The 13,862-nt window shown below is 39.6% G+C and overlaps 1 protein-coding gene across 2 annotated transcripts in view; it reads right to left on the reverse strand.

The window, feature by feature from the left end:
• Window positions 1-3,392: 3,392 nt before the first annotated feature.
• The window catches only part of UST (uronyl 2-sulfotransferase), a 257,699-nt gene continuing 247,229 nt past the window's right edge, over window positions 3,393-13,862 (reverse strand). For both annotated transcript variants that reach the window (XM_015592149.2, XM_006915336.3), the window contains one exon: window positions 3,393-6,217. In XM_015592149.2, coding sequence (XP_015447635.1) covers window positions 5,934-6,217 — 284 coding nt within the window. In that variant the 3' untranslated portion in view covers window positions 3,393-5,933. The remainder of the gene's footprint in view (window positions 6,218-13,862) is intronic.

The raw sequence follows: 13,862 nt of genomic DNA on the forward strand, positions 1-13,862 counted from the left end.
CGGCTTGTCTAGGATAATGGCGTAGGCTAATACTACTAACTCACGTCCAGCAGAATATGCTTGTTCCTAACAGCTCAGTTCACATTTCAGCAGTGCTGCTTCCCACGGACTCCTTGGTACTCTGGGTGACTACATTTGCAGACGTGAGGGACCAGCAGCATCAATGGTTTGAGACTTATGTGTAATTCTATTCCCTCTTGCTGGGGACACAGCATTTTGTGCAGAGAATGAATGTTTGTCAGACCCAGAAGAATTGTGGCTCTTAGTCTCTTAGCATATGGGGGTGGAGGGTGGGACAAGGTTCATCCCAGAAGCAGCTCTTGCTTTTCAGCTCTTGCTTTTCTTCCTAATGCTTTCCAGCTGGGTTGACTTCAGGCACGGGGAGGTCAAGTGATTTACTCAAACACCCAGTGAAATAGACCAGCTGGGACTTGAACTTGGGGACTTTGCCAGTGCACAGCCCTTGTCCTAGTCAGTCAACTGCTCTGCTTCCTGGTTTAGCTGCCTCTCTAGTCGCACCACGCAGCCAGCAAGCTGTGTCTGGCGCAGCCTGTCCTCCCGGCTGTGTCTGCTCAGGACTGGAATAAGAGGCGTGTTACAAGTCGAGTCTGAATGTTCTGGCAGCACAGTGTACGGCAGATTGCTCCATGCCTGCTCAAAGCATACAGTGTCTGGCAAAGCCAGATCGAAGATAGCTAAACTCACAGGCCAAGATTCCAAAAGGAAAAACTTAGCTCACATTTTTCCCTTGCAATGGTGATTTTTCTTCCCTGCCTTTCCTCCGCCCCCTTTCTTTTCTCTCTCTCTCTTTATTTTATTATTATTTTTTTAAAAGGGAATCCCCACGTTTACATGTGGAAATCCAAAATGCACAAGCGGTCAGTGCACAGTTCTGTGACCCATGAACATCTGTGGGTCTGGGTGTTCCCTGGGAATCCGTGGTGCCTGGAGCTGGGAGCCAAGCCTGCCCTACGCAGAAAGGAATTCTCAAGTGAGTGAAACAGTTGGTGGACGAGGAGGTCTGCGGGAGCTCAGGGCATCCGTGATCCTCTAGTTCTGGTTTCCCAGGAGCATGTCTGCACTCAACTTCACCTAGTTTTATGGGCTGCATATGACTTTATTTTTTGAGCTGGGACCATCTGAAACGCCTTACAGGAAGTAGCACATGAACCTTCATTTCGCCTTGAAGAAAAATAAAACTTGGTAATCTAGATGGGCAGACATGGTTCAAGCCTATTTATCCAGAAAAATCTAGAATAAAACGTATTTATTTTGACATCTGTCTCTGAGGGCTTAAGTGATTGAAAACCAATAATGCATCCCTCTGTGGAAGGGAGTCCCCCAGCCATCTCTCCTAGGAGAGTCACACAGGGAGGGGGCTTCAATATGGCAGGTGGTACCAAGTGTGGCTGAATGTGCCTTATCGTTTCCCCTGTGGATTCTAGGACAGCGGATGACTCTGGCTATATACACATTTTAAAGTCTTAATTTGATAAATACTCAAAGTTAATTGAATCCTCAATGGAAAAAGTATGTGATGAATTTGCATCCCCTTACTGGACCTCGAGTCTCTCATTTTGAATAAGGCAGCTCTAGAGGTCTGTGATTTTACACCAGCTCCTTTCCCGATTGGAGTTTAGTTCCTCTGCTCTAACTTTCCTGCGTCATCGAGTGTTATGGGCTGAATTATGTCCGCATCAAATTTACATGAAGTCCTTACCCCTAATACCTCAGAATGTGACTATACTTGAAGACAGGACCTTTACAGAGGTAATGAAGTTCAAAAGAACTCTTTCGAGTGAGCCTTACTCGAATATGACTGGTGTCCTTATCAAAAGAGGAAATTCGCACACGGACATGAGTGCGCACAGAGGAAAGATGACGTGAAGACACAGGGAGAAGACCGCCATGCCCAGGCCGAGGAGAGTGGACTCAGAAGAAATCAGCCCTGTGGGTGCCTTGATCTCAGACTTCCAGACTCCTGAATTGTGAGAAAATACATTTCTGTTGTTTAAGCCATTCGGTCTGTGGGACTTTGTTATGACAGTCTAGCAAACGAATACACTGGGTCACAGCAAAATGACTTTTCTGAGCTGTGAAAGAAGTTCCACGTGCGTATGTGTGTTTTAAATAGACTCTTAATATTGATTTGAGCTAACATATCTTTCCTTTTGCATGATATTCAAAATACTTTTAAAAATTGGTTTCTTTGTCATCACATGGGAAGTAAATCACATTAGGAAAATGTATCCTCTTTACTTTTGCTTGAAGGGAATTTCACTGTTTTGACCCACAGAACTATTTTTCTAAATGGCTGTTGATTATCATTTTGGATTTTAAAGAAATACTGCTATTTTCTACAAAATTCATTTAAAGCCAAATAACTCACTGGGTAAAACCTCGAGTAATAGCACATGTATAAAGAATATAGATCAAACAAGTAAGGTGGCACAGTCCAGCTTTTGTTTAATACTTTTGCCTTTAAATTTCCTGCAGAGTCAAAGATCACGTGACTGGGTTACCGACGAACAAATTAAATGTTAACGAAAAGTAACCACTTATCGCTTTGCTGTTTACGACTCTCAGAATCTTACTTGGAGTAAAGAGAGCATGTTATTACCAAAACGGATTTTTCTTTAATTTAGTACTAAGATTTCGATTCTTTTCCTTTATAGTCACGTGTAGTTGGAATGTAGTGTCCAGTCTCTAGAACGCAGGGGGGTTCTCTCTCACTCTCTCTCCCTGTAAGTTTCAATTGATGTAGCAGTGAAATTTCCCAGAGACAGCATTTCTGGATCGAAACTGCTCCCTTGGGAGGTTAGAATCATCCAGCTCTTGAAACTTTACGTGTCTGAGAAAAAGATCAGCGTATACACTAAGATGCGTCGTGGCACATCCTTGCTTTCCTCTGTCACTGCAGACTGGCTGCCTAGGTCCTGCTATCAGAGGCTGATGGCTCCGGTGAAGCGCCAAACCAGCGGTGGGCATAGCAGTAAAGTCAGCAACTGTTGAGTGTGTTGTATACACAATTAGATGAATGAATAACTAGCTCATTTTTTTCAGCCAGTTTTTTGATGTTGTCTAATTATGAGAGTTTATAGAGTTTTAAAACTACATCTTTCCAAAAATCACATCTTGAGGCAAAAAGCTTGGTCAGTTATGGGGGCGGAGGGGCCCTGTGAGGAACTGCAGGCACTCTTATTCCAGGTATCAACAGAACGAAAAAAAATGTCGACTTATTTATATTCATTTATTTACATGGGTAATGAATAAGTTAAGAAACACTTCATCTCAAACACAGATTGCTTTTATTTTAGCTAAGCTCATGTTTCAGTTCTATATATATTTTTCAGTTTCCATCAATGTCAAACACCATTTTTTTCTTTCTTCTTAAAAAAAAAAAAAAGATTTACAAGCACTTTTACGGCACTCAAGGAAAGTAGGCTGAAGGTTCATAATAATAATTTTCCTTTTAAAAAACATCCATCAGACCAAAATAAAATCATTTTAATTAACTCCTTCCTGAGTAACTAAAACCTTGGAATGTGCTGAAAGGTTATAATAAATAAGGCAGTCAAAGATCAACCAGCTTAAAATGTATTTTTTTTTTAAATTAAACTATGTAAAATGTACAATATATTTCATGAACTACAAACTGTGTCGGGCTCAGGGCCAAAGAAATGTTGTCATGTGCGCCGAATATACTGATGAAGTGCTTTGACTTTCAGGACCTAGAGGCTGTTTATTAGGACAAAATAACATGAAGAACCTGCAAGTCAATCAGTCAGCATCTTTTGTTGTGATGTTATAATGATCACTACTGACAAAAATGCCTTTGAACACACAGGTAGAAGTGCTCATGTGAACCTGCACTAAGAGATACATTTTTTAAAATGACCAATTGTCTGGGTGTTCCGACAATTGCAGAGAACTCTTAGCCAGCCCAACTTTATTTCCAGATAGTGAGATTGCACAGTGTGTAAACTAATTATCATTCTTTATATGCAATTTCATAGAAATGGCTTACAATGTACCAGACGGCAGTTCTTGTCTTTATTTTGAATATGATAGCTATTTTCTGGGTTGCTTTTTAAAGCGTGTCTAATAGTAGGGCCCTGTCTCTGAACAGAACAAAAGATATTTCCTCTCCTAAGAATATTTCCCTTAATTATTTCCTTGCCCTAGTTTTCCGAAGCAGAAAGGAGGCTAACAAGTGGCCAAATGCTGGACTTTGTGCCTCTGTGGTCCCAGCCTTCATTGGACTCCTGCGGGATGGAAGCTTCTTAATACATCTCATGATAAAGTAGCTTAATGCACACTTGACAGGTTCCAAATGACTCGCTTTATATCTTGGCTACTGTCCAATTTTAGTGAATGAAGAAAAACATTCTAGAGACTTGTTGGTTTCTGAAAAGTAGAAGGTGTGTAGCTCGCGTAAAGTTAGAGTCTTATTTACTATTAAGTATTCCCAACTCACACTTTGACAGTGCTCTGAAATGCACATGAAGGAGACGAAATTTGTTGCATGTATCCTGCCGGCCACCACCACCTGCGCCTATGCTTCTCAGTTGGCTGTACATTATCCACTCAAGAGTATATGTATTTTTGGAGGAGGAGGGGCGGTTAAAGATGAAAACATTTCAGAATCCAAAGCAACAGGTTTCTAATGATTGAACCAAGGCATCATGGATAGATGGCAGGTGATGGGAATGGAATGGAGAGGGAATATTTTGGAGATATGACACTGACCAACATCTACTCAGATCACTTGGAAGGCAGACACCAATCATAGAGCTGGTCAAGCAATCTCTTACCCAGATGCTCTTGCTTCTCTTCTTGATGTCCTAGAAAGGGTTCTCAGGAGTGAGCCACTTCCATAAGAAAAGGGACTATAGTTTCACTGCTGCCTGCACAGAACTCAGTACCTCTTCTCACCAAAAACAGGTACGCCTTAAGGGACTAGAAGGTGAAACATACTAGGTACTATGGGACCCAACTGGCCAGGGATGTGCCTGATGGATTATGCATTGTCTGTGGTCAGGATTAGAACTTCTGCCATAGGTCAAAGTCAGAGCCAAATTGGGTTATCAGTTAAAGCAATGCTGGGGAAAGAAGTGTTTCATATGGGGTGCAAAGGACATGACCATGCCATTTTCCTATGCCACGTGACCTCCGGAGCTGATCGGCAAGCTCTTCCTTACACAGCAAACAAATTCTTTTTCCTGCCACGTGACTTTGAAATCTGTCAGAATGGTATTTGGAATGTCTCGATGGAGCTCTCCATGCACTTTGACCTTGAAAGATAGGGCTCTGGACTGGTTGGGGTGTGGCACAAGCTGACTTGCTCTTTCAGAGATAATAAGTATGCTGCTCTTGGTGAAAGTGTCCCCTGAGATGGACCAGAGGCAGACTTCTACCCAAGTGGGTAGAAACCACTTGTCCTGGGACATCCTCCCTTTTGATGTCCTTATCTGCTTACCTTCTCCTCTTAGATCCTTCTGGAGTAGATACCTTGGTGTCTGAAGTGGTTTTGTATTTCTACTGAAATATACGAGTCTGGATGTTTCCTACCACTGAGGTAATATTTTTACAAGTCATTTTACAAATGATAACTTATTGGCCCACAGGCTATATTTCTCCCCACCTTCTCTCATTATACTGGGAGAAAACAGCTCTTTTATGATGAGATGCCTTGTGATGGAGTCATCTAGTGTACCTAGGAAGGACCCAAGGAACCAGGAAAACACAGAATAAAATTAAACAAATAAAACCCGCAAAACCGGGCATTTCCCAACGACCCCAACCTGTGGGAATGTTTTGTTCTTTTTAATGCAGCCGAGCATTAATTTAGTCCCTTCAGGATTTTTCTTCCCCAAACAAAAAACTTTCTGGAAAAGGGAGATAAAGCCATCGGAGTCAACGCCGTGCTGGCATCACCTCTTATAAATATCTTCGAGCCACTTCTCGTCATCCTGTTCATCATCATCGATGGGCTCCTCTGTTTCCAGTGGCGTGGGAATGAAGAACTGGGGTCTCAGCGAGGTCTTGCTGATGCGAGACTTCAGTCCGAACTTGCGCTTCAGCAGGTGGAACTGCTCCTTGACGTAGTGGTAGAAATCGTACTCGTATCTCATTCGCTGGTAGAGAATCTGCACGGCCTCGGGGGAGGGGACGGTCTTCCTCACGGTCACAGTCATGTTTCCAAGTTTTCTATGCTCTGAAAAAGAATTGGGGTGCACATGAGCCATCGTCTGTTAGGCTTTAGCTTTAAAGAAATAATGGTGAGGCCGGATTATAACCCACATCACACTGGCAGCTCCTCAAGAAAGGAATTCAACAGTCAAGGACTAGAAGGGAAAATATCAACTCATGTTGATATTAACACCTAGAACATGGTGAAATCTTTCCAAATATTGTTGGAAAGATTTCATCATATTCTAGGTGTTAATATCAACATGAGTTGATTAAACATGAACCAACTAACATCCTTTTCATGGGATGTGAACTATGCAATTTGACCACAATTCGGTTGTTAACTATAAGTTATACTTTCTTTTGTACAGCAAAATCTACCCATTTTTCATCTTTTATTTTCTGTTACACACCTTAAAGGGCTTTACTTTCCGAAGGAAGCACAGAAAAAGTTGCTTCGCCACTTTCTGATCATCTTGTTTTTATTTTAAAATATTGACATCTATTATTGATAGTTTGACACAAAATCCATTTGCATTTTTCATTCCAGCAAGGCATTTGGTGAGAAAAATGAAGGACTATTAGATTCTTTAAATACAATTTTAACTGTAGTAAATTATAAATGGTATTTTTCTTGTAAAATATATAACTAACATCTGTTTACTTTTATACTAATGCTTAATAACATCGAAATGTTATATATATACATTATATATTTACACGACGAAATTTTAATCATTTTAAAGTGTACGTATTGGTGGCATTAATTACAGTCAAATACGATGCAACTGTCACCACTATTTCCACAATTCCTTCATCACTCCACACAGAAACTCTCTACCCATTAAACAATAACTCCCTCTACCCCTCCTCCTTCAACCACTTTTTCCCGGGACACATTCCGTCTATGAATTTGCCTATTCTAGGTACCTCATATGAGTAGAATCTTAGAATATTTGCCCTTTTTTGTGTTTGGCTTTTCTCACCTAGCATAATGTTTTCAAGATTTATCCATGTTGTTGCGTGTGTCAGTACTCCATTCCTTTTGCTGAATAATAGTCCATTGTATGGATATACCACAATTTGTTTATTCATGTAGCCATTGATGGACCCTTGGGTCTTTTCAACCTTTTGGCTATGGTAAAGAGCGCTGCTATATTCGTGTGTATTTGTTTGAGTCCCTATTTTGAATTCTTTTGGGTATACTATACCCAGGAGTGGAATTGCTGGCTCATATGGTAATTATGCGTTTAACATTTTCAGGAACTACCAAACTTTTTTCTTCAGTGGTGAACCACTTTATATTCCTATCAGCAATGTATGAAGGTTTCAGTTTGTCCAAATCCTCTTGTTCAATTGTTCTTTTCTATTTTCAAAATAATTTATAGCCATTCTAGTAAGTGTAAAGTGGTATCTTCATTGTGGTTTTGACTTTCCTTTCATTAGTGACTAATGATGTAGAGCATGTTTTCATATGCTTGTTGGCCATGTGTATATTTTTTGGAAAAATGTCTATTCAAGTCCTTTGCCTATTTTTGAATTGGATTGTTTAAATTTTTGTTGTTAAGCTGTGAGTGTTCTTTACGTATTTTGAATATTCTGCATATATCAGGTATATAATTAGTGAGTTTTTCTTCCATTCTGTAGGCTGTCTGTTTTTTACTCTGTTGATAGTTTTCTTAGATGCACGAAAATTTTTAATTTTACTAAAGACCAATTTATTTACTTTTTCTTTTGTTCCTTATACTTTGGTGTTATATTTAAGAAACCATTTTAAAACTCAACATCATGAAGATTTGCCATGACGTTTTTATCATTTTTATTTAAAACTTTTGTCACCAAATTTGAATAGGTACAATATTTATAGATAGGGTTCCAAATGGCTGCTTCCAAAATCAGATTCATGCAACAGGACAAACATTTGTCATTTTTGAGGGTATATAAGGTACTCTGTGAAACTTCCAAAAGCCAGTCTAAAGAAGGAATTTTAAAAAGTTCTCTGAGTAGTAATGGCCTCATTGAAATAAGGGTATTGCTTTTCAAATGAAGTCTCTTAAAAGGCATAATACACATTTGGATATATCAGTTCTAAAATTTTTGTTAAAGAACTTGGCATAGTCTCTTCTAAAATAAGTTTATGATAGAACATTTTATAATGTCTGTTCTCTTTGCAAATATTAACTATAGCTAACCTGAGGCAAGACATGTTTATAGACTTTAAATATAGATATCCTCTTTGTGTTTTTAAAACACAGAATTTAAAAATATCATATTAAAGACAGACAAGGCACACAAAGTTTTAAGTTAAACATTGAGAGGTATGAGAAAAATAATTTACTCATTTGCAGATTTCTACAATCTCTCTTGGAGCACTCTAAATCATGTGGGGGTTTTATTTTCTCATACAAAAAAAATTAGGATACTGTGATTTTAAAATAAATTTTTTAGTTAAACAATTTGACCCAACCCATTCCAAAAAGAATGTAAATAACTTTACAAAAATATATATGTTGCAATTACCTAAATAGTTCAAAAAACTTGCCAAAGGGTGAATAAAGGTAGGAAAGAAAAGAGGAGACAGTTCTGTGTTGGGGTAATTTTCCCCACCTTATGTGGAAGGATCTCCTAGAATAGTGTTTCTGCCTCTTGCCCCAGCCTCTCCTTCAGGAAGGCATGCCAGGTATGAGGGCCAGAGGGCTTTTTCTGATGTGCATTTGGGATAAGGGGTTGAGATGCTAACCCCTCTGGGGAGAGTGCTCCAGTCTGCAGAGAGTTCACATCCTCCTGCACAGGAGGATGAGGCCATCCAACCATGCCTGTGACTCAGCAGGTAAGTTCGTCTAACTCAGGATGGGATATTATCAGTCCATTTCTCTTCACACATGAGCTGCATTCTCCTACCTAGCTTAGTTGGTAAGAAAGCTGACATTTGGATCTCTATCTATCCGTCTCCAGTGTCTATTTCTCAATTAGTTTAGAACCCAGGCAAGGGGAAATGGGTGTTATTTATTAGCCCCCCACACCCCAATATCGAGTAACACAAAATGCATATTGTAAAGTTCTAACTACTTACGCAGCAGGTAGGTCGAGAGCTTGGCTTTAAACTTTCTAGCAGCCAACAAAGATTTTAACATTATATATCGCTCTTCATTTAAAATAATCTACATCTATTCCTACTTATAAAACCATAGAGAAATATCTTCTATAAATTTTCATAAGAAAGAAAACTATAACAGAATTAGCAACATTTAAATAACATCCTTAGAGTAAATTCAGCCATGAGTTTCATGGGTAACAGAGAAAAATGGTAAGGTCCAGGTACTCTACTCTGGTTTGATCAGGGAACGCACTACAGAAAGTTCAGAGGAGAGGTTCTTAACCCTTCTGAAACCTGACTAAAGCTCATGCTCAGGGAGACGGGAGGGTCTATGGACCTCTGGAAGCCCACATATGAACATCTTAGGGTTTTACAGATCTGTTAAGAATCCTTGATTTGGAGAAATCAATAAATTGCATTTCCTTCAACAATCTTTCGTGTATCTTACTTATTCTAATAATTATTAGTCCCCAGCGTAATTGAGAAATACTGGAGTTAGTACTTTATTTGCTGGTCAGGTGTGTAGTCATAAACATTGCAACATCAAAGAGGGGAGGGAGTACTTGATTTATATTTCATGAAAGGGGAGGGGCTTAGCGGTGCCTGGAACTTCAACAGAGGCTTGCTTTGGAGAAAGACTCAAAGGAGTAAGCCTAGGGGATCCTAGATCTTTGTAAAGAAGTAACTTGGGATCTGCTTTCATGCATCAAAGCTCTTTACGGTTGAAACACCATTTTACTAAAAATAATGTGCAGCAAGTGTAATACTGACCACAAAACTGTCCAAAAAAAAAAAAAAAAGGCATTCATTGAATTTTTAACCTAGAGCAAGGTAACTTCCTAGATGAGTCTATAATTTGGATGCAAAATGTTGGTCTACATAATGGATTGAGTTGACTTGTTGTAAAGGGTTATCAAACCAGGAAAATTTGAGGAAGATTTAAAAAAAATGATAGCATAATGAATTTATACATTTCCCTCTGTGATTATGATTAGGTAACTGGGTCAATTGCTACAAAGTTACTCTTAGCTCATCACAAGAAAACTCCTTCCCTGTCAATTTTTCTCAATGGCCAGGGATGGGAGAGTTGATGGGTGAGCAGAGCAGGTAATCAACAAAAGTGATAACATGTCATTAAAGCACAAGGGAAAACAGGATATATTTACAACATTAGTTAACTGATTTGCCAAGAGATGGTAATGGTCCCAGCTGAGCCTGAGTCCTTGTGGTGTATTTTTATAGTAACAGCTACATTTAGTGAGGACTAATATGTACTAAACATTAAACTAAGCACTTACACACACAATTTTATTTAATTCTCACAACAACCCCTCAATGGAAAAGTCATGTTATAGATGAAGAAGCTGAGGCTGAGCAAGACTCCTGACTTGTTCAAGGTCATGCAGCTGGAAAGAGGCAGAGGCAGGAAGGTCTGCATGATAATCAGTTACTGCGTTTTAGCTGTGTTGCATCTAGTTGCAGAAAGGTCAGCAAACTTACCATTGTTCCTCACATAGTTCTCTATAAGCAATGGAGCGTGATGGAGCTGGGCCTAGAGCCTACTATGCCTAGCTTTGACCGAGGAGCCCAGACTTGTAGTAGATTTTGTAGGAAACAAGCAAGAATTTTAGAGGGAATGGCTACTGTGCTTATAATTTGAAGGAATAAAAAGGTTGATTTAGAAAGGAAAATTGGATTAGACCATCTCTGAGTCTAATCATAAAGTCAATATCCATAGAATCAGTGATGGAAACCAACACAATCATGATTTGGAGAGTTACTCTGTTCCAGGAAAGCTTTCATTGGGTGATTATTTAGCTTGAACTTGTAATTATGTGTCTCTAGTTGGAAACATTATTCAGAAACCCAGTCAGAAATTGACCCGAGATCTAGATGTTTGGGAAAAGTCAGCCTTCTTGCCATGACCAATGTCTGAACTTCCTAGTGTTCTCCATCACGTGATTTCTGCTTGACCCCACTTGGATCGCCTTACGCTGACTTATGTTATCCAACTTTATAAGGTAATGAGGGATCTCTAATAAGATTTATATTCGGTAAGATCCCAAGTGGCCTTTCCAACCAAATTTTAATTACACATCACCTCACTATGTTGATGAAAGTGTTTTGGCTACTTGGTAGTACTCGTCAGAACAACCCCTAGGAAACTTGAGTTCTGTGCTAGAAAACTCTACAGAGAGAACAGACATTTAAGGTAAGAGAAAAGAAAAAAAATTTTCATTTGTGGCAACAAGACAAAGTTCTGAAAGATCCTTTTTTCAGATAGCAACAGATCCTCAGCTGTATTTCAATGACCTCTGTCCTCTTTACGCTTCTTAGCCCCGGTCTAAATCCGGGGCTTAGAGCAGTGACAGCTAGTTCAGAGGATTCTTATGAGAGCTAATTTTTCACTAAGCTCCAATTTTGCAATAATATCCGGCTCTCGCTTCATCCATCTATCTCTTTTCTCTCTGTCTGTCTCCCTGTCACTCCACTTTCTCTCTTCTTCATTGCCAACCTCTCCTCAACTGGCTCTTTTCCACTAAAGTTCACATGTGCTCAAGTCTCTCCATTCTTAAATAAAACCCTTGTCTCCACGTCTCCCTCCTCTTTCATCTTCTTTTCCTCCTCTCCATCACAGCCAAACGTCTTAAAGAGTTGTCTGAATTTGTTACCGCCAAAATTTCAACTTATGCGCATGACCGAACCCATCGAAACCCGGTTTATGTTCCTTCAATGCTCTGTTCAAATTACTCTTGCTCCCTTATTGATAATTCAGTGGACATTTCTCAGGGCTTCCATCGCTGCTTAGCATGACCTTACACACCGTTGGCTCCATCTCGAAACCCTGTCTTCCTGTGGTGTCTAAAATAGCATTTCCCTGGTTGTTCTAGTCTGATTTTTCTCCTTCAGCCCCCAGTCCTCTTCCCCTGCCTGTCCGTTTAATGCCAGTGCCTCCCAGGGCTCTGATCTAGCCTTCCTCCCTTCTCCCTTACTCTCTGAGAGGTATCACCTAACCCTCTACCCTTTCGTGTTCGTACCTCTGTGGACACAAAACCAAAAGCTTATATGAAATGATGACAGCTTTTTTGTCATTTTGTTTTTCCCAGAGCTGAAAAATTTAATAGGAAAGTTAATGATATTACCAGAGGGTTATGTCATCGTCAGAAATAGGAATGCTATTTTGTGACAGGAGAAGCAGAGATTCAGATTCAACCAACGTTGATGGCGAACACTTACGGGCTTGGATTATACCCACTGAATGTTATTTAATATTCCAAATAACCCTGTGAGGTGTCATGACCCCTCTTTTGCAGATGAGGAAATAAAAGCTCTGGAAGGTTCAAAGACTTACCCAAGGTCACACACACACAGCTAGTAAGTTAAGTGACAGAGCTGGAATTTGAGCCCGGATTTGCTTTGGTATTGAGGTTTCCGATCACTAAGTGTTGGGTCATAACTAGTAAACTTTCGTGAGCCTGTAGAAAATTATCACCTTCATATGGAAAGACTAGAGGGCACTTTGGCTTGTAGCATTAGTAAAGAATTTTTTAAATCACATTTCAAAGACATATGGTTATGTGTCTTGCTGTACAATAATAAGTTCTATGGAAAAGTCATTCTATTGCTAAGTATTTTCGTAAAATGCCAGACTTTCCCTCCAAACAAAACAAAATTACACGAACTGTGGAATCAGTCTCTCTCCAGATTGCCGTAATAGCAGTTCTAGAGGAAGTGGTTAGGGTTTTTTGGGAGACCGTTGTTATTTCAGCCACAAAACAATCGTACTTTAAAAATCAATACTTATTATTAGCATCCTTTAGGAAGTGAAGTAGCCCTCAATAGGTGAGCAAATACCTTAGAATGTAACCATCAAGAAGTAAAGACCTAACCCCATGAGTATCTTTGGAAATTAGCAGAAACTGTGAGATGACTTCAAGGGGCTCATGTCTCTTATGTCCACTGGTGAATATTTCAAAAGGAAAAGACAAATACAGAGCCCGTCCATTAAGGCAGAGATGGCAAGAAGGCAGCCTGAGATCTGACTGGCAGACTGTGTGTTATTTGGCCCATAGGGTATTTTTTTTTTTAGAAATTGACTTAGTTGTTGTAAGACTTGGTCTATTTCACATGGAAATCTGGATTTCTGGCTTCTCTCAAAGTGAGGCACTTTTCTTCTGGAGCTGAGTATAGCTGCTCCCTGAGAGAGGCCAGTTCTCTCCACTTGTCTCAGATTCTAAATGCCAGTTCATTCTGTTATATTACCTGTCTGGCTGCTATAGAAATTTGAGTTTTATGCTTCTGTTTTAAAGGTTTTGAAATTCTGGGTTTCCTAAAGGTAGAGAGCATGTGCTTTGTGTCAAAATTAAGGCTTCAATTAGGCCTTATTTGCGTGTCCAATGTCAGCTTCCTTCCCTTTTCCTGCAAATATATATTGAAAAATTTTCTGTACCAGACATAAGAATTATAAACAGTGAATGGGACATCACCACCACCACCACCACCATCATCATCATCATTATCATCATCATCACCATCATCACCACCACCACCATCATCATCATCATCAACACCA

Source organism: Pteropus alecto, unplaced genomic scaffold (genome assembly GCF_000325575.1).
Source record: "Pteropus alecto unplaced genomic scaffold, ASM32557v1 scaffold185, whole genome shotgun sequence".
Taxonomy (NCBI): Eukaryota; Metazoa; Chordata; class Mammalia; order Chiroptera; family Pteropodidae; genus Pteropus; species Pteropus alecto.